The sequence below is a fragment of the Staurois parvus genome, unplaced genomic scaffold, assembly GCF_062004578.1.
Source record: "Staurois parvus isolate SC_StPar_1 unplaced genomic scaffold, SC_StPar_1.0 ptg000721l, whole genome shotgun sequence".
In the NCBI taxonomy this organism is placed as follows: Eukaryota; Metazoa; Chordata; class Amphibia; order Anura; family Ranidae; genus Staurois; species Staurois parvus.
In genome coordinates, this window is record NW_028318517.1 from 2,333,442 (window position 1) to 2,355,840 (window position 22,399).

Sequence of the window (22,399 nt, forward strand, 5' to 3'; positions counted from 1 at the left end):
TTTGCTCACCTATTGTACTCTCTTCAAACAATTCTGTTACTGCTTAAACAGGGGGAGCAAAAAAAAAAAAAAAAGGATGGAGCAAACTTTCCCAATATTCCATTGTATGACCTTGTCTGTTTATTGTGTATAGGGACAGATTGGATACTTCAGGCTTCCTCATACAGTAATTATGATTTGGAGTTGGCAGTGGGGCAACCATATGACTTAGCTGCTCTCCTGCATTGCAAAATACAATTGTTCCCCACAAGTATTCAACACAACCTTCTGATACGGGATCTGATTCTTACATGGAGGGACATACAGAGCAAACTGGGCCTGTCACCCCATGTCTCCCAATATTTTCCCATAAGAGGCAATAAAATGTTTCCACAAGCTGTTCAATATGTGGCTTTTAACATTTGGAGTTCTAAGGGGCTCTCCTGTGTTGCCTCCCTGTATGACGCATATTTGAACTATCAGGAACTTTGAAATCTTTCCCAACCAATGCATCAACTTATGCCCTGCCAAGCCATCCCTCTCTCTACTACCTACACCTCTCAGGTTGTATAAAGTCGTGCTGCCCAGCCAAGCAACAATGTTTTCAAACTTCCATATCGGATGGCTTCCTACAGGAATGGAAATACTCCATATCTGACATCTATCGACCTTTACACTCTCTCTTTACTAAACCTCTACATCCCACATCTGTGAAATCTTGGAGCAAGGTCATACCGGGAGAGAACCTGGTGGGCAACATACTGGAAGGATAGAACAAAGTGCAAAGGCTTGTGGTGAATGAATCCTGGAGAGTCTCAATTTAATCTCTTCCATGGGGCCATCATCCCATTTCTATCCACTAAGAACTCTCCACAAATCCACTATATAGTGAGCACCGCCCTCTCTCTTCCACCGATTTCAGGAATGGCCCCGCATCTCAACCTTTTGGGAACAAGTGTTAGCCTACATCTCAGGAGTTTGTGGCTGCTCACTCCCCATGGACCCAGTTCTTCTACTCTTCGGCTCCGCTACAACTCTCCATTCAGCTGAGAAAACCCACATCCACAAATCCCGCAGGAGCTTGCAGAGGATATTATTATGTTTACTGGTGGCCCACAGGGCTATTCCTAAGAAATGGACTATCGCCTTGTCCCCACCATCACAGACACTGAAAAAGATCTACGTCTTCTGATTTACAGAGAGAAGGTAGACATGGAGCTCAACAACCAAGCCTCAGTCAAACATTTCCATAATAGATGGGACACTTTTATTGCAGCAACACTTACATCCTTGGAGCAATCCTCTATGTTGTCTTCTTTTACTTCTATGGATGGGTTGGTGAAGGTGGTTACATTGTAGAGATCAGACAGCCGTGTATGGAACACGCATTGAGGACACGCATACATAACAGGTGTTACTTGCTCCCCATCTGGCCGTGTATACTTTGGTTTTCTGGTTCATGACGTTGTCATTCTTTTGCTCTCCTGATGTGTCTGTGCGCACTCATGGCCGAACCTTACTTCCTTGGCTTTATCATGACATCTAGGAACATTATGACATTCTGCTCCTCTCACTTATTGGAGTTGGGAACAAAGTCTCAGGAGAGAGTCCATCCATGTTTTCTGATCAGGTATCACACCCGGTCACACCTCCAGGTCAGTTCCTGCCAGAAGATTCCTTCCTCTTTCTTTATTGGAGAGATTATAATTATTTCATTGGTTACTGTGATTTATCTTTTATTCAGAAGTCATGGCAAGAAGTATGAGGTGCTCGTCTCCTCTTTCACCCCAGACATATTGCTTCTTTGTATATCTCTTTAGAAAACTCAATATAGAATGTTTGAAAAAAAATGTACTCAGCCAATGAAAGGTCAGGACTCCATTTTTATTCTTCTCCTATCAACCCGATCCCACACTTCATCCATGTCTTTGGGGACCTCTCATCTCCTTATCAACTGTTGCTTCCATGATGAATATCAGCCATGGAGTATATCTGAGGTATATATCAGGGTGTGCTTCTTCCCCACATGAGAGCTGGGATGTCCAGCAACATTCATCTAGAAGACATTTCCCGCACTCAAGGCACTAATACACCTCCAGGGTTGTGTGTGACCCCTGATGTACAGGAAGACAGGACTTCAGTGAGGAACATTTCCCTCAATCAGGAAAGGAAAGTGACTTCAGCCCTGTTTGACATCTCTGATGTTTATATAGATGGGGCTTCTGTGAAAAACATTACCTTCACTCAGGACAGGAAAGTAGCTTCTCCCCCGTGTGAGTTCTCTGATGTCTGTAAAGATCGGACTTCTGCAAAAACCATTACCCGCACTCAGAACAAGAATATGGCTTTTCTCCTGTATGAAATCTCTGATGTGTGTTAAGGCCGGATCTCCCTGAAAAACATTTCCCGCACTCAGGACAGGAATACGGCTTCTGTCCAGTGTGCAATCTCTGATGTGTGTAAAGATGGGACATCTGAGAAAAACATTTCCCGCACTCAGAACAGGAATAAGGCTTTTCCCCCGTGTGAGATCTCTGATGTATGTAAAGATGGGGCTTCTGTGAAAAACATTTCCCACACTCAGGGCAGGAATGTGGCTTGTCCCCAGTGTGCAATTTCTTATGTCTGTAAAGATTAGACTTATCTGAAAAACATTTCCCACACTCAGTACAGGAGAAGCTCTTCCCTGTTGGAAGGCCGGCCCGGTCCCGCACAGTCTGAGGTTCCTCAGGATACGAGGAATCCGATGGTCCATCTACACTGGGTGGTGCCGGATGGACATTGGAGGGAGCCGGGTTTTCTCCTGGACTATACTGTGTGATGTCCTCATCTTCTACTTTCCAGTCTGGAGACAAAGTGAGACAATCCTCGGAGGTTTTCCTCATCTCCCGGCCATGGACTAAAATACAAAGACAAAGAGGATTACTAGACAGGAGCTGATTGGTTTCCCCAAACCAGGACTCCACCCACATCAGGCAGCTTGGTCTCTGAGGAGCTTACAATTCCACCCTCAAGGGAACTAGGAAATGGCTCCTCTGATCTCCTACCAGGTCATTTCTTTATTCATGGACCTTAGTCAGAGAGTGAGGAAACAACCAGAACTGTCTTTTATAGGAGGGACAGTGATGAGGGGATTATAGGACGAGGGTCCCCAACCCCTCTATCACTCATCGCCATCTTCCCAACACAAGAAGTACTGCACTTCCTTATTTAGTCCATGATTTAGTCATGAAGAACAGCGGGGCTGAGCCCCACCAGAGGTCAGAGAGTGAGGATGGGGGGAGAACAACCAAGATGAAGACTGGACTGATTCTGAAGACCACCATCATTGGGGTATTGACTCCTCCCTCATTATCACTTTCTGTTTAAGGGTCCAAAGGGTCCACATGAAGACACGTTTCTCAAACACTAATACACAAATGTAAAGGCTTAATAACACCTAGGTTCAGGGGGGATAGGTAGGAACAGACAGGAGGCAAAACCCGATGCTGGATCAATGTGAAGGAAAGCATGACAAGTATGGGTGGAGGAATGGATTTAGTGTTCATGACCCACCTGTGCTGATCTCTGTAGGAGTGTCCTCCTCTATAAATGTCCCCGTTATTCCATCCTCCTCCATAGACTGCTGATCATCCCTCACATACGCCTCTTCTTCTTCTTTAACCTCAACTTTGATGTCTATCAGATCTTCACTCTGAACCAAGAAAATGAGAGAAAATATCATCTGTAAATATAAGGTCACATAAAAGAACTCCACACATTGTCTCCATGAATCCATGTTCTAGATGCTCCATCCCACCAACCTTGTAATAGTGAGGGATGGTGTGACCTTCCTGTGTGGAATCCCGGGAATACAGAGGACGGGGACATCTCTCTGGTGGGTTCCTGGTATTAGGTGGCTCCATCATATCCTTGTGTCCTTCTGAAAACTCCTCCATCACTCCATACTCCTCATCCTCCTCTTTATACTCTTCTTTAACATCAATATTATCATCCCCGAGGATTCCACTCTGAAAGATATAATAAAACATTCATTGTAACAAACATGCTGTGTATAAATCACAACTACCAATAATTGTCATCATCTACCTGATGATGGTGAGGGATGGTGTGACCTTCCTGTGTGGAATCCCGGGAATACAGAGGACGGGGACATCTCTCTGGTGGGTTCCTGTAGCTGGATGACTCCACCATGGTGTCCTGGTACAGATCTTTGTGTTCTCTTAGAAGCTCTGACTCCTCAATCCCCCCATCCTCATCCTCCTCCTCTTTATCCTCAACTTTAGGATCTCTCAGGTTTCCACTCTGAATATATAATAAAAATGCCATCAATGGTAACAATGCAGATAATGTACAGATCCTAATGATACTATCAGTGATTGTTCCTCATCTACCTGATGATGGTGAGGGATGGCGAGACCTTCCTGTGTGGAATCCCGGGAATACAGAGGACGGGGACATCTCTCTGGTGGGTTCCCATGACTGGATCCATCTGTAGGAAACACACACACTGACTGAATCCATTGTTTCTATGTGTTTATCAGATGATGGGGGATCTAGGTGGATCCTCCGTACTGCTCTCTCCTTTACAATAAAGTCTCCTCTTACCCGGTGATGTGAGGGGCGGCTGATTGTCCATCATGACGTCCTTGTAGAGATCCTTGTGTCCTTCTAAATACTCCCACTCCTCCATGGAGAAATAGACAGTGACACCCTGACACCTTATAGGAACCTGACACACACAATGATACAGTCACCATCCAGACACATCCCTTGTCTGTTACTGGAGAATGTCCCAGAATTCCCGGCACCGCTCACCTCTCCTGTCAGCAGCTCAGTGATCTCTCTGGTGACTTCTAGAATCTTCTTCTTCTTTCTCTCTTCTATCAGGGAGGGAGGTGGAGGCAATGTGATGTCATATGATCTCCAGACTTCACAGGAGGAAAACTCTACATCTGAACACAAATAGTCACATCAAATGATATTCCCAGAATCCTCCTCACCTCTCCATTCAGGTCTCCATTTTATTAAAGCCCCACTTCAGGCTGAGGTATAATTCCCCCCCACAGGACCCCCACACTACGCAGGGTATAGGCTTGTTGCAGCATTCTGATGTCATTACATACAACGCAGGACCAACAGTCCCACTTTACATGTGAGGATACCAAGGGGCCCCACATCCTAAGAGCATCAGAGAAATGTCAGATGGAGGGACATTGGGGGGGAGGAGCTGTGAGGTCAGTGTGATGTCATAGGATTCTCTGACTCTGGATGGAGGGACATTGGGGGGGAGGAGCTGTGAGGTCAGTGTGATGTCATAGGATTCTCTGACTCTGGATGGAGGGACATTGGGAGGAGGAGCTGTGAGGTCAGTGTGATGTCATAGGACATATAGACTCTGGATGGAGGGACATTTGGATGGGGAGATTTGAGGGGCCCTCTAGATGTGCCTCCCATGTAAATCAAATCATTGTTCCTGGGTGCGTCCTACCTCTCCTAAACTGAAGAGTGACCTTTGACCTTTACCATCCAGAAATCTGTCCGGAATCTGTGGAAGTAAGCTGTCATGTGATCAGGTGACGTGCGGAGGAACGGAGTGTAAATAGCAGACAATTGTCTCCAGAGCCCCTAATGGTGGGGATGGATTTGGCGGCGTGCTGGTGCCAAGTTTCCTCCCCCCAGGGTCACTGCAGGTGTGGAGAAAAGCTGTGTAAGAGGATATGGAGGAGAGATGAGGAGGAGATCCAGGAATCAGGAGAAAGGTCAGGGCAAGCAACAGACGAGCGCATCCAAGAGACCAAGCCGGGGTCACTACACAGAAAATCAATCCAAGGAAACAACAGGCAGGACGAGGAATAGCAAGAAGGAGCTGAGAGACAAATGAGAATATTGCTCAGCCAATGGGAGATGATCTCAGCATGACTTCCATCATGAAGGAGATGAGGGGGAGGGGAGGAAGTCACTGAAGGTGACCATAGATCCATGGAAATTCAGCTGGTTCAGCAGGGATCGCTCACATTTCCATCCATGTGTGGCCACTGCCGGATAAAAGCCACTCCCCCAGCGGCTGCAGCCAATAGCTTCAGTGCTGATCCGTGTATTCTGAGAGCGGAGGAGTCCCCCCATTGTCAGAATACAAGAGTGCAGCGGGTAGGATTCCCCATCCAACTCCAATGTGTGGATGGGGGAATCACTTCAGTTTTTATGGTCATCCCGCTGGCTGAACGATAAAACTGAACCATGTAGGCCAGCTTTGGGAGCAAATATATTATCATCAACTCCTCCCCCTGAAGGGGCTCATCTACGTATTACCTCCTCTGCTGCCAGATCCAGGAATGTCGACTCTCTACTTCCTCATTCATAGAACTTCCTGTCTGTACCTGACATCACTTCCTGTCTGTCCCTGACATCACTTCCTGTCTGTAGTTCATACAGACTTCCTGTCTGGGTAGAAGTGAGATCCCCACCTTGTGGAGCTCAGAGGAACTGCAGCCCCGAGAAGCGTCTGGTAGTGTGACCCCGGCTTTGTGCTGGGTGTGTATGGACTGTAGATCCTTATAGAGGGGTCACCTCCACTCCCACCAAGGGGGACAGAAATATATGACTGCTCGGGGGGAGGGATTTTGGCCCCTCTGATTTTGCAGTAAATGTGATTGCATTAGTCCCGTTGATTTTCGTATTTCCATGTAATAAAAGGTGTCACAAGATGTCGGGTTCCCCTTTTTCTCCTCCCTGAGTGTGTATTTAGAGGCGGAGCTCCTGCTGGAATGGCGGTTGGAGGCGGAGTCTAGGAGGGAGACTGACAGAACCCGCAGCAGACTTGCAGGAGTGAGCGAGGAGGATCCGGTTCCTTTACCATCGGAGATGAGGAGAGTGTGAAGGATGTTTCTGACTCTGGGAGCTGAAAAGCTGGGAGTCCTATTGGTGTGGTGAGGGGGAAGCACTACTAGGGGGCGCCCTCACCATCCCGTGTACAAGAGGTGGAAGAAGGCGGGGCTACACTACAGCTGACACAGTTTGGAGGGCGGAGCACTTTCACACCTTATCAACTTTTCACTGATTGGTGGATTTTTGTAGTAAAATAAGTGGATTGAAGTAGATGCAAAGTGGAAGCGGTGGACTTGCAGAGAACACTATACTGAGCACACAATATTGTCCGTCTCCATGGATTTGCACAGGATTTGAGATGATTTCCTATAGCAGCAAATCTGATGAGATGAATGAATGTAGCGCCCCCTCCTGGTCAGGTCTAGGATGTGTAGTCAGGTAAAGCATAGCTGTGTTTCTCTGCTCACCAGAGAGGCTGTCAGGTAAATTCAGTCGGTATTCTGAGTTACAGAGAGCTGTGATTGATTAGTCAGGTCTGCTCATGCTGCTCTGGTTCTGTTGGAGTTTGTCTGAGTTCTTCCCGCCTTCAGGAAGCTATGAGAGTCTTCCAGAACATGGGAATTGGCTAGACAAATGACCAGCATGAATATGGATACAGTCCTGGCCAATTGCAGGGGAGGGTGGCCCCATTGCATGCTGGGAGTGGTATTTATATTCTGAGAGCACATGGGTTCAGTGTCTTTCCTCGGAGAGGATTGCACCAGCCAGGCTGGAGGCAGGCTGCCTCGCCTGGCACTTGCTGTTATGTGACCTCGGGTGGGTGACCTGAGGGCCTGAAGTTAGAGAGTGACCCTGATTCTACAGTAAGCTGACTGAGGGGAGCTGTCTGCCAAAGCTCTGTCTGGTATCACTGGAGAGAGTGGCTTGGAAGATTGGAAGGAGGCAACCATTCTGTCCTTGGACCTGTGAGTGCAAACTCTGAGAGATCTGGGGGGCTCTGTGTGCTTGTTACCCCTCTGGTGCTTGATAGTCAGCCTGGGTCTGAGAAAGGGAGCCCTGCCTAGTGTTCTGCAGAGCTTGTCCAAGTATTGCTACTGCTAATGGGACTTCGCTCTCCTACAACTACTTGCTGCTATTTGTTACTGAGAAGTCTGCTATCTACTGTCAGCCGAGACTTCACAAGTGTTCTACTAAGAGATCAGCTAGATGTCCTCAGTGTGAAGAGTTCTGATTCTGGAGGATCCGACTACATTCCCCATCCCTATCCCCAGTTCTACAATAAACTCCAAACACAAAACATCCCCTAGACTGGTCATTGGAGACAACGAGCAGAAGTGTGTGTGTTTGCCTTGCTGTGGGGCAAAGCAAAGGGAAACCAGGGGCAACATTCAGCTCCTTCTGAGGTAGTGCTACATGAAGTTGGTGTAAAGTGGAAGCAGTAGATCTGCAGGGAACTGCATCTTGAGCACAGAGCACTTTGTTGTATATGGATTTGCACATGGTTCAGTATTCTCAATTTACTGGCAAACAACACAAGATCAATGAAGTAGGTGTAAAGTGGAAGCAGTAGATCCGCAGAAAATAATATTTTGAGTAGGGATGGGCTAACGGTTGGAGACAAACATAAGTTCGACTCGAACATTAGCCGTTTGAGTGTTCACCATTATGCAGGAAGTTTGCCCGCGTGCCCAAACAATGTAAAACATGCCTTGTGATTGGCCAAAACATTGCACCTGACCACAGGTCAGGTGCAACGCTTTGGCCAATAACAGCTGAGTTCTCAGGAAGAGCCATGATTGGCCAAAGTGCTGGCTGTATTATTGAACCACAACATGCAGAAGAGGTGGTGGAGTGGATAAGTCAGTCATCCTCATCCTCTGTCATCCAGGCTCACACTATTTTGCCTTCCACCACAGCTGCCAAAGTGTCCTGTTCCTCCGGCTCCTTGTCCACCACAGCTGCTCCTTCCGTAGCCCCACCATCATGCATGGAGGAGTCACCAGAATGATTGGATCATAGTGTCAGTCCCATGCTGCTGGAGGATGTGCAGCAATCTGAATGCTGTGATGTTGGTTCCCAGGATGAGGAAAGGAGTGACGTGAGCCTAGAGAGAGGGGGTGCCAGTGAGGGAAAAGAAATTGTCAGTCCTGTTCCCCCAGCCGCAGCACACTGCCAAGTTGGCTCCATTGATGAGGAGGATGGGGATGATGAGGTCACTGACCATACTTGGGTGCCTGAGAGAACAGAGGAGGACAGTGAGGAGGAGGCAGAACTCCAACAAGGCAGGATGTCCTCCAGGGACAGGCATAAGGGCAGCCAACCAATGGCATCACACGACAGAGCTCCACAGGTGGGGGGCGCTGCTGACTCCAGGCAGACTTCCACAAGTTCTCTGGTGTGGGCTTTCTTCAACACATGTGCAGCATTGCTGTTTGCAGTCTTTGACTGAAGCAGACCAAGCGTGGCCAAAACACCAGCCACTTGGGCACCACATGCTTGACAAGACGTATGATGAGCTGCCATGCAGCCCGCTGGTAACAGCACCTGAAAGACCCAGAAAAAGTGCAGACTTCTCCTTGCTCCTCATCTGGGATCTCTACTGTAAAACGTCAGGTCTTCTCAACAGCCTCCACTGAGAGGAGTGATGGTACAGCAGTGGGTGGCCCATCTGACAGCAGGACACCACCTGTTGAGTTCAGCAGGAACATTTCACTACGCCATTTGCTGAACCGTGAAAAAAAGACTGTCCCAGCCATCCACATTCTATCCTGGCCAAATTGCTGCGTTACAACTGCTGCCTTTCCATCTGGTGGACTCTTCCCCCTTCCGGGAATTTGCAGAATGTGCTGTATCACAGTGACAGGTTCCGAAAAGACAATTTGTTTCATGCAAGGCCATTCCAGCTCTGTACCATCATGTGGAAGGTCATGTTTTGGCCTTGTTGGACAAGGCGGTCAGCAGCAAGGTCCACATTACTGACACGTGGTCCAGCAGGCACAGTCAGGGATGTTACATATCCGTCACGGCACACTGGGTGACTCTGCTAGCAGCTGGGAAGGATGCAGGACAGGGTTCAGTTCTGGAGCTTGTTCCACCACCATGCCTCCAAAAACCTAGTGGTGATTTTGCCACATCTGTCTGCTCCACCCTCTCCCCTTCCTCTTCCTCCATGGCCTCTTCTGCTGAATTGTCCTCTGAACCAGCAGTGCTCCATAACAGGGGCGGACTGACAACTCACGGGGCCCCTGGGCAATAGGGGATTATGGGGCCCCTGTGTCCTTGCCCAAACTCAAAAAATCATATTAAAAAGGTATCAGGGACATCTCATGGGGCCCCCTACTGACCCCAGGCCCTCAGGCAGTGCCCGAGTTTCCAAATGGTCAGTCTGTCCCTGCTCCGTAAGCGTTCAAGGGGCTATGTGATCAGTCAGGCTAAAAGATGCCATGTGGTGCTTCAGCTGGTCTGTCTAAGGGACAGGAGCCACACCAGGACACAGATTCTGTAAACTCTGAAAGGGCTCTCCGCCCTCCAACAGGGACACTTGACACATGTTCCATGCTTGGCACACAAGCTGAATTTGGTGGTGCAGCGCTTCTTGAACAGGTACCCAGGCTTTCAAGATCTTCTGAGGCAGGCCATAAAAGTCTGGCCATTTCTGGTGGTCACACATGGCCAGTGTTCAGCTGGCTGAAATTCAAGCCGTTCACCAACCAACTCATTTGTGACATGTCTACTCGGTGGAACTCCACGTCGGTAACACGGCAGTGGCTGCACACACAGCAGAGGACCATCAATGAGTACCTGTGTGAGAATGGCACAAGGACAGGCTCAGAGGAGCTTGGCTTCTTCTCACCTCACCAGTGGCTGCTGACAATGGATCCATGCACTGTCCTGCCACCATCTGAGGAGGCCACAAGGATGGTGAGCTGTGACACTGCATGCATCAGTGACACTATCCCTGTAGTCTTCCTGCTGGAGCACACGCTGCATGGAATCATGGACAGGGCACTGGAGGCAGAACAGCGGGAGGAAGAGGAGGATTTCCTGTCCTCTCAAGGCCCTCTTTATGCAGAAACCATTCCTGTGGGGCCACAGAACACACAGAAGGAGGAGGAAGTGGCGGAGGAGGAGGATTGCAGCAACATGGAAGAAGAGGATCACATAGAACAGTATTCAAGGGACACTTTTCAGTCCCCAGAAACCCAGCCAGGAGTAGTACATGTCTGGGAGGAGGTAGTTCCTGACAATGTCATCCTCAGTGATCCAGAGGACTCAGAATCTCCTGCCTCCTCAAACTTACACTGCATGGGCTCCCTGATTCTGCAAAGTCTGTGTAAGGACCTGAGGATTTGTGTTATCAAGAAGAGGGATCAATACTGGTTGGCAACCCTTCTTGATCCACGTTACAAGGGTCAAGGTGCAGAGCTCATCCAGTCTTCCCAGAGGGAGCAGAGGATGAAACATCTTGAGGATGCCTTGAAAGAAAAATTGTGCAACACCTTTCCAGACACTGGGAGGTTACCATTTCCTGGACAACGTGTTTCTGAGGCTTCATTCTGTCAAATGAAGAGCGGTGGAGAAGGCGGCCAGCTGACCGATACCTTTAAACAGTTCTTTAGTCCTCAGTGCCCAGGACTGTTAGGTTTAAGCACCCATCGGCAGGGTCTGCATCATATAGTGCAGGATTATCTAGGGGTAAGAGTAGACTTGGAGACCTTTCCAACTGATCATCCACTGGGTTACTGGGTCTTGAGGATGGATCACTGGCCAGAACTTGCTCAATATGCCATCAAGGTACTGGCCTGTCCTGCATCCAGCGTGCTTTCTGAACGGACATTCAGTGCTGATGGAGGTTTTGTGATGGATAAAAGAGTGCGTCTGTCCACAGACAATTTTTTATGTTTCAATATTTTTTATTGAGTTTTTCAAAGATAAACAGGGAAAAGAGATCAGGTTCAATCATACAACATTACAGTAGACAAATATGGCTGATAATTTTGTTGTAGATCCGCCCTCTGGACAGATGAGGTGTTGGTCTTGTTTAGCAATATCATCAGAGGTATTCATGTGCATTTGAAGAACCTTGGTGAGGAGTTTGGAGAGTTGGGGGGGGTGTTAGTGGAGAGGTGGGGGAGGAGAGGATTGGGGAGGGAGGAATATAACTGGGGAATTGAGGAGATACCAGTCTTGGTGTGCGGTGTGAATTCATCTCTTGAGATGTCATCAGGGTTGTACATAACATTTTGGGTGATTTAGCCATCGGGTCCACTGGGTATTGAATTTGTGATAGGAGGAAGTGTTAATTGCGGATAGTTTTTCCATTTGACATTGAGTGTTAAGGTCTGTAATTAATGAAGTGATTGAGGGGGTATTATTTGTGTTCCATAATCTAGTAATATTAATTTTGGCGGCAAAGAGTATGTGGGTAATAATTGTTTGGGAATGAGGAGGGAGTTTCTCTATTCCGATGTGTAGGAGTGCTAATGAGGGGTTCGGGACTAACGGAATTTTGTTTATTTCAGAGATTAATAGGAATGTAGTATTCCAGAAGGAGCGAAGCCATCTGCATGACCACAAAATGTGGATTGTTGAGCCTGGCTCACCACAGTCTCCAACATGTAGGAGAATGTTTCGGGTAGTATATGGAGAGTTTAACCGGGGTCAGGTACCATTGGTGGAGTATTTTTAAGTATGACTCCCAGTGGGAGCTACATCGGGTAGCTTTAGAAGTGATGCTGAAGGTATTTTCCCAGCATTTTAAAGTTTTTTGGGTTGATAGGATTTTTTCCCAATTGGTTAGGGAGGTTGTTTGTAGAGTAAATTGTGAGTTTATGAGGTGTGTATAGAAAGTGGATATACCTTTACCCAGGTATTGGGGTTTGGTGAAGAAGATGTAGGCTGTGTTTGGTATTATAGTATTGTGGGGTAAGTTAGTTGTTAGTAGACAATGAGCGATTCTGAGGTATGTAACATTTTCAGCAGTAGGAATCAGGGGCGGACTGAAAACTCATGGGGCCCCCGGGCAATTGGGGATGATGGGGCCCCTGTGTCCTTGCCCACACTCAAAACACACCCAAAAAAGCCTATAAAAGGTACCATGGGCATTTTATGGGGCCCCCTACTGATCCCGGGCCTTCGGGCAGTGCCCTAGTGCTCGAATGGTCAGTCCGCCCCTGGTAGGAATATTATATTTGGATTGGAGAGTTTGGAAGGGGAATAAGGATTGTTTGGTGTAGAGGTCCCTTATGTTGGTTATTCCATGTTTTGTCCATTGAGAAAGGTCCAGTGAGGGGATGAAGAGGTATAGTATGTTGGTTGGAGTAGGTACATGTTTAATGTCTTTGAATTTAGTGGATAGAAGGTCCCGCCAAGCTTGTAGGGAGGCTACGATGCAGGGATGATTTAGTTGGGGTGGTATGTGTTTGGACGGTAGGGTCAAGAGTATATTTTGGGGTTTAAGTGGTTGAAAAGGGAGGGTTTCCATGATGGACTAGATTTTTTCCTTCGAAGGATTCCACCAGAAATATAATTGGTCTAAGAGGGTAGCTGTGTAGTAAGATTTGAGGTGTGGGAGTCCTGCTCCTCCTTTAGTTGTAGGTCTGATTAGAAGATTGGTGGTACATCTCGGTTTTTTCGAGTTCCATATGAATTTTGTGAGAATTGTTTAGAGAAGAATGAATTAGGGACTGGTAAGGGGAGTGTGCGGAATATATACAAGATTTTGGGTAAAATATACATTTTTAGTGTCGCCACACGGCCTAGTTTGGAGAGTTCTGAGGTGAGTAAAGTGTTTAGTTCTCGGGGTATAGTTTCAAGCAATATTTTGTGGTTTGCTGTGTATAGATGGTCTGTCGCTGGTGTGAGTCTGATTCCTAGGTAAGGAATGCTGTTTGTTTCCCATGAAAATGGGAATTGTTTGGCTAGTTGAGTTTGGAGTTGGGTCCACAGACAATTTTGAGAAAAAAACAATATTTTGGACTTTTTGTTATAAAACATGTCCAGTAAAAAAATTTAAAATCAAATTTCGTCATAAATTTCGGCCAAAATGTATTCTGCTCCATGTCTATGCTAAAGAAAAATCCCAATACGTGTAAAATAATTGGTTTATGTGAAAGTTATAGCGTTTACAAATGGTGGTATATAAACTGGAATTTTTTTTTCTACTAAAAAATGGTGGCGATCAGCGACTTATAGCAGCAATCAGTGACTTATGGCGGTGATCAGCGACTTATGGTGGCGATCAGCGACTTATGGTGGCAATCAGCGACTTATGCAAGAATAACTGAAGGGTTATGGTGTCAGTCCTGCTGCAGCAGGTTCTATACATTGTACAGATCTGCAACTTTTGCAGGTAGTTTAAGGGGACCCCCAGGCATGATATTGAAAGGAATATTTTTTTTTTTACATTAAGCAATGAGAAATGACTGCCCCTTTAAAAATGATACTCTTTGAAAAAATGTTTTTCTCTAATTCATGTCCCTCAGGGCAGTCCCCGAGTCCCCATACCACTTTTATGGCCAATACCGTACATATAAACCTTCAAATTGGGCACTTGTGAATTAGCATGTTCGAGTCCCATAGACTTAAAGTAGGTTCAATGTTCACAAACTTGGTCTGTTTGAATGTTTTACTGTGAACCGAACCGGGAGGTGTTCAGCCCATAACTACTGGCGTGCACCAGAATGTGTGATTGCACAATTCCATACACAGTAATGTGCACCAGAATGAGCATGCACATTAGTATTAGCAGGTGACCAATTTCTGCATATTCTGTTCACTACCTGTGCACAGACGTTCATCCAGAGGAACCAGCTCATCTACAGGCATGCCCTCCATGACAGTTTGGTTTAATATTGTTGGGTTAATCCCCTTATATCCTTTAGTGTCTACTGTACTCATAAGTGTGTAGCACTACCTTCCTGTCATGGGTATCCCTAAGCTTCCCTCTGCACAGCCAGGCAACAGGTATTTCTTTCACACAGACTTGCATCCAAAGACAATGACCAGACCAGGGGCTTGGTTTTGTTATTTTATTAGGGGAATTCAACTTGGATAGGGAAATAGGGATTATGGAATGCCCAAATGGCTCGAGTCAACAGGAGGAGGGCACTTCCCTCCTATGTACAAAGCAAATCCTGGACTGTTCTTTTCCTGGCAGCCGTCAGCCATAGAGGATCAGTAGCAGGTGCCCATTATGAGCAAGGAACTAGCAACCCCTCAAAAATCAGCTTAACCTCTTGTAGCTACATGCAGGGATGTCTTCTTTCCTCTCCACAAGCTGCTCCCAGTTCCACAGCATGCAAGTACTACCAGCTCCTGGCTTCTTGGAAGATCTCCCGGGACAAGGATAAAGGATTGAGCCCAGCACTGTAATCAGGACGCTTGCTACGTGTGGCAGTCTTTCCCCTTGTAGATCCCACAGAATGCTGCTGTACTCACACTGTCCTCTTTACTCTCTGCTGCTTCAGGCCTCAATCCCATTTACTCCTTACTGTTGGATGTGTCTTCCTGAGCCAGCCTGAGCCCGGCCTGGAGGCTGCCCCCGCCAGACCTAGGGGTCTCCTCCCAGGTACCGACAGTCTCCTCAGAACTCCATCTTCCACCCAACCCCTCTGTCAGCCTGACTCTCCCATATTGATAGGCCAGTCCACCACTCTACCAGGGCCTCCAAAGCTGTGATTGGCCGTACTCTCCATGAATATGTAGGTTAGGCCTCTACCCCATCCTGCCCACCAATTTCTGGAAGGTTCTATGGTCCTCCAGGGTCAGGAGGAGGTGATAGAGCCACAACCTGTGGAGTCATCCAGCTGACCTGCAATAACCCGACAACTACTATGAGTCGGGAGACATTCTTTGACAAGTCCTTTATTGAAACACCAAAAAAACCCATCCCCCGAAGTAGATCTAACATCAGTCACAATGTCCACCACCACTACCATAGCTCAGATCCACTGCGTAGATGACTATTGGCAGGTTGCTGAGTGCCAGTCTCATCAGCTCAGGTATTACTTTCACACAGACTTGCATCCAAAGACAGTGACCAGTCCATGGGCTTACTTTTGTTATTTTATTAAGGGAGTTCAACTTGGATAGGGAAATAGGGATTATGGGATGCCCAATTGGCTTGAATCAATGGAAGGGGGACACTACCCTCCTATGTACAAAGCAGATCCTAGACTTTTCTTTTCCTGAAAGCCATCAGTCCCTGCAGATCAGGTCTCGATCCCATTCACTCCTTACTGTTGAATGTAACCTTCTGAGCCAGCCCAGCCCCCCTCAGACCTAGGGGACCCTACCCAGGAACAGGCTCCTCAGCACTCCCAACCCCTCTGTCAGCCTGACTTTTCCATATTTATAGGCGAGTCCACCAAATCTGAAAATGGCCAACCTCCATGAATATGCAGATTAGGCCTCCACCCCTTCCGGTTTACTGACTTCTGGAAGGTTCTATATTCCTCCAGGGTCAGGAGGAGGTGACAGAGCTACAACCTGTCGAGTAATCCAGCTGACCTGCAATAACCCAACCTCAATCACAGACTCAAACAACTACCGTGAGTCCTACACAATGATTTTACCTACACTATTCTAGTAGCACATTAGAGGGCGCTACAAGTACAGGAGTAAGATCTCAGGAATCTGTATGAAACCCGGCCTGACAGGAAACGAAGGGGTCTAATTATAATTCATAGGATGAATGTGACAATCACTTATTCAGACATTACAAATTCTGGCCATTTTGTTCCTAGAACACTGATTTCCTATGATAAGCAGCTCCACCTAGTGGCCATAATGAAGTACTTTTCCTGAAATACCTCCATCAGTAAATATAGCACACTATATTATGGTCACTAGATGGAGCCAACGATGTGATGAAATAAAATAAGACCACCACTCGTTACAGCTGAGCGAATGACAGTCACATTTATGCAACAATTAGAAGAAAAAATAAACCTCTAAGTGTTTGTGAAATCTCCCACCACAAAATGTACTCAGCCAATGACAGGTCAGGACTCCATTGTTATTCTTCTCCTGCCATCAATGGCCAACCCGGTCCCACACTTCATCCATGTCTTTGGGGGCCTCTGATCTCCTTATGGACGGTTTCTTCCATGATGAAGATCAGCCATGGAGTATATCTGAGGTGTATATCAGGGTGTGCTTCTTCCCCACATGAGAGCTGGGATGTCCAGCAACATTCATCTAGAAGACATTTCCTGCACTTAAGGAACTAATATACCTCCAGGGTTGTATGGTGCCCCTGATGTACAGGAAGACAGGACTTCAGTGAGGAACATTTCCCTCACTCAGGACAGGAAAGTGGCTTCTTCCCAGTGTGAGATCTCTGATGTGTGTAAAGATGGGACTTGTCTGAAAAACATTTCCCACACTCAGGACAGGAATACGGCTTCACTCCTGTGTGGGTTCTCTGATGTGTGTTAAGATTGGATTTATCTGAAAAACATTTCCCACACTCAGGACAGGAATACGGCTTCTCCCCTGTGTGAGATCTCTGATGTGTGTAAAGATTGGACTTCTGTGAAAAACATTTCCCGCACACAGGACAGGAATATGGCTTTTCACCCGTGTGAGATCTCTGATGTGTGTAAAGATTGTATTTATCTGAAAAACATTTCCCGCACTCAGAACAGCAAAGTGACTTCTCTGTTGTGTGAGATCTTTGATGTATGGAAAGACAGGACTTCTGTGAAAAACATTTCCCGCACTCAGGACAGGAATACGGCTTCTCCCCCGTGTGAGACCTCTGATGTGTTATAAGTTTTGATTTTTCTACAAAACATTTCCCACATTCAAGGCAAGAATATGGCTTCTCCCCTGTGTGAGATCTCTGATGTCTGTAAATGTAGGTAATATGTGAAAAACATTTCCCACACTCAGCACAGCAATACAGCTTCTCCCCCATATGAGATATCTGATGTGTGTAAAGATAGGACTTCTGTGAAAAACATTTCCCGCACTCAGAACAGGAAAGTGGCTTCTCCCCCGTGTGAGATCTCTGATGTCTGACAAGATTTGACTTTTGTGAAAAACTTTTCCCGCACTCAGGACAGGAATATGGTTTTTCCCCCGTGTGAGACCTTTTATGCCTATTAACAAGGAATTTAGAATGGAAACCCTTCCCACACTCAGTGCAGGAGTAGCTCTTCTCTGTTGGAAGGCCGGCCCGGTCCCGCACAGTCTGAGGTTCCTCAGGATACGAGGAATCCGATGGTCCATCTACACTGGGTGGTGCCGGATGGACATTGGAGGGAGCCGGGTTTTCTCCTGGACTATACTGTGTGATGTCCTCATCTTCTACTTTCCAGTCTGGAGACAAAGTGAGACAATCCTCTGAGGTTTTCCTCATCTCCCGGCCATGGACTAAAATACAAAGACAAAGAGGATTACTAGACAGGAGCTGATTGGTTCCCCCAAACCAGGACTCCGCCCACATCAGGCAGCTTGGTCTCTGAGGAGCTTACAATTCCACCCTCAAGGGAACTAGGAAATGGCTCCTCTGATCTCCTACCAGGTCATTTCTTTATTCATGGACCTTAGTCAGAGAGTGAGGAAACAACCAGAACTATCTTTTATAGGAGGGACAGTGATGAGGGGATTATAGGACGAGGGGCCCCACCCCCTCTATCACTCATCGCCATCTTCCCAACACAAGAACTACTGCACTTCCTTATTTACTCCATGATTTAGTTATGAAGAACAGCGGGGCTGAGCCCCACCAGAGGTCAGAGAGTGAGGATGGGGGGAGAACAACCAAGATGAAGACTGGACTGATCCTGAAGTCAGGAGTATGTAGTGCAGGGGTCAGGAGTATTTAATGTACAATATAAATTATACAATGAAAGGGTCAGGACTCATAATATTGGTATTTAGTAATCAGTGGAAGCGTAAATGTTTACTGTAGACAAGTTGCAGAGATCCCACACCGCTGCCTCCCATCTCCTGAGACTGCACTCAGTGACTTGAGTCTGAGACACTACAGACATATCCCTCCACCCGGCACAGCCAGCAGACCACAGAGCAAGGAATCCTGGGAGAAATGTTCTGTCAGAGATCTTACTAGACCCGGGCATGGGGAAGAATACCCAACTCACATGTCCCATGGGCCTAGGTAGAGCTACACCTATGGTGAAAATGGACATTTTGCTGCCAGCTGAGCCCCAGAACCTCCATAAATCCAGTCTAGATACATAAATTGTGTCTGCAGCACAGAGAAGGAAGATTATCCGAGAGAAATCCAGGAATACAGGACGGGGAACACAGCTCAGGAAAGTGACCAGGGGATTACAGGCTGATATCACCCAGTCCCCGCCCTACTCTGGACCAATCAGTGAGCAGTATGGGTGGAGGAATGGATTTAGTGTTCATGACCCACCTGTGCTGATCTCTGTAGGAGTGTCCTCCTCTATAAATGTCCCCGTTATTCCATCCTCCTCCATAGACTGCTGATCATCCCTCACATACGCCTCTTCTTCTTCTGCTTTCACCTCAACTTTTATATCGATTGGATCTCCACTCTAAATCAAGGAAATGAGAGAAAATATCATCTGTAAAATGTAAGGTCACATAAAATATCCACACATTGTCACCATGAGTCCATGTTCTAAATGCTCCATCCACCAACCTTGTAATAGTGAGGGATGGTGTGACCTTCCTGTGTGGAATCCCGGGAATACAGAGGACGGGGACATCTCTCTGGTGGGTTCCTGTAGCTGGATGACTCCACCATGGTGTCCTGGTACAGATCTTTGTGTTCTTTTAGAAGCTCTGACTCCTCCATCCCCCCATCCTCATCCTCCTCCTCTTTAATCTCTTCTTTAACCTCAACTTTAGGATCTCTCAGGTTTCCACTCTGAATATATAATAAAAATGACATCAATGGTAACAATGCAGATAATGTACAGATCCTAATGATACTATCAGTGATTGTTCCTCATCTACCTGATGGTGAGGGATGGTGTGACCTTCCTGTGTGGAATCCCGGGAATACAGAGGACGGGGACATCTCTCTGGTGGGTTCCTGGTATTAGGTGGCTCCATCATATCCTTGTGTCCTTCTGAAAACTCCTCCATCACTCCATACTCCTCATCCTCCTCTTTATACTCTTCTTTAACATCAATATTCTCATCCCCGAGGATTCCACTCTGAAAGATATAATAAAACATTCATTGTAACAAACATGCTGTGTATAAATCACAACTACCAATAATTGTCATCATCTACCTGATGATGGTGAGGGATGGTGTGACCTTCCTGTGTGGAATCCCGGGAATACAGAGGACGGGGACATCTCTCTGGTGGGTTCCCATGACTGGATCCATCTGTAGGAAACACACACACTGACTGAATCCATTGTTTCTATGTGTTTATCAGATGATGGGGGATCTAGGTGGATCCTCCGTACTGCTCTCTCCTTTACAATAAAGTCTCCTCTTACCCGGTGATGTGAGGGGCGGCTGATTGTCCATCATGACGTCCTTGTAGAGATCCTTGTGTCCTTCTAAATACTCCCACTCCTCCATGGAGAAATAGACAGTGACACCCTGACACCTTATAGGAACCTGACACACACAATGATACAGTCACCATCCAGACACATCCCTTGTCTGTTACTGGAGAATGTCCCAGAATTCCCGGCACCGCTCACCTCTCCTGTCAGCAGCTCAGTGATCTCTCTGGTGACTTCTAGAATCTTCTTCTTCTTTCTCTCTTCTATCAGGGAGGGAGGTGGAGGCAATGTGATGTCATATGATCTCCAGACTTCACAGGAGGAAAACTCTACATCTGAACACAAAGAGTCACATCAAATGATATTCTAAGAATCCTCCTCACCTCTCCATTCAGGTCTCCATTTTATTAAAGCCCCACTTCAGGCTGAGGTATAATTCCCCCCCACAGGACCCCCACACTATGCAGGGTATAGGCTTGTTGCAGCATTCTGATGTCATTACATACAACGCAGGACCAACAGTCCCACTTTACATGTGAGGATACCAAGGGGCCCCCACACCCTAAGAGCATCAGGGAAAAAGATGGAGGGACATTGGGAGGAGGAGCTGTGAGGTCAGTGTGATGTCATAGGATTCTCTGACTCTGGATGGAGGAACATTGGGAGAGGAGCTGTGAGGTCAGTGTGATGTCATAGATAAAATGCACACCCACGGTGACTAGCTAACTGAAGTGTGGTCCGCCCATGACTGGGGTAAAGAGGGAATGAGGGGACTTTGAGCATATAAGAGTGACCCTGATATACTTTCACAGCCTTCACTATCTTTGGTCACCACTAGAGGGAGACTCCACTCCACTCCAGCTGGCTTACCACACACAGCCAAACACAAATCTTACATACAATCTTGTGCAAAGGTTGGGGAGCAATCTAGCAATTGGCACACCTTTCTAGGATTCCTCCAGCTATCCTACAAGCTAGAACCCCATTGTTAATCAGTCTTCCACTGTCCACACCCCCCCCCCCCCACACCGGACACACAAAAAACAGTAGCTTGCCACCACCCAACAGTTTGTACGCAGACTGGTCTGCTGGGCCACCACACACACACCGATCTCCGTCTGGCAGATCTGCTACTTTACAATCTGCATGCTATCTGCCAACACACAGTGCAATTACATACAGATTGGCAATGAACTTAGAGCGAGTACATAGACACTACAATACAACAATCTCTCTGGAGATATGAGCCCGAGCTTAGTACACAGAAGTCACTTAATAATTTTATGATTTAATACAAAAAGACACACAATTGGCTATTGACTATAACATAAAAGGGAATAAAAACAGAAATAAAACCTTACCAAGATTTATCCTGCGACTGGAGGAAGTCAAAGAAAGTCTGCAATTCACCAGTCATATTGAACCGACTCTGTACGAATCACCCCCTCCATATCTCAGGGTCCTCAATTTATTATTAGGACTTTAACCCTTGGCCAATCAACCCTGAGGGGTGTTCCTGTACCAACCCACAGGATGTTCTGTGTTCTGAGGTGCCCAATCTTGAATGGGCAAGAAACGATTTGGATCAATGAGTCAGGAAAAAGATTTCTGACACAAGCGCATCAGTCCGATCGCGACAGTACCAATCACTTTTCAGCTGTCGCAATCAGGTGCCATATAACCATTTTGTGCGTTTCTCTGGGATTCTACAGAGGCTACAAATACCTTTTTTACATGCAGATGTAGCCTACAGTGTGTCCAATCAGAAGGAAGTATTTTCATCTCTCTGCAACTAATATTTTAGCTTTTATGAGAGATTAAATAGATTCCTCTGATCTATTTCCTGCTGACTCTTGTAGCCAAAATGACTAGGATTCTTCTTTTAGGTTCAAGAAGGTGGCAAAGTCTGGCTACATAGGTGATGTTTTATTGGCATTCAGGTGTCACCTCCAGGTAAGAAGCTGCTCTGTCCTTTCAGATGCTAATTGGTGAACATATTTCTCTGACTGAATACTGAACACTTATCTGTAATAACATAGAATGAAAGTTGTGATGGACAGCAGAAATATTCTTTTTTTGTGTGTTGTCTGAAGTTCCTGGGCCTCACAGGGGGAGGGGAAATGGGA

At 46.7% G+C, this 22,399-nt stretch overlaps 1 protein-coding gene across 1 annotated transcript in view; it reads right to left on the reverse strand.

Annotated features, from left to right (window-relative positions):
• Positions 1-1,223: 1,223 nt before the first annotated feature.
• The window catches only part of LOC149445427 (uncharacterized), a 52,760-nt gene continuing 31,584 nt past the window's right edge, over positions 1,224-22,399 (reverse strand). The window contains 1 exon segment of the mRNA XM_089653835.1: positions 1,224-2,747. Coding sequence (XP_089509961.1) covers positions 2,220-2,747 — 528 coding nt within the window. The 3' untranslated portion in view covers positions 1,224-2,219.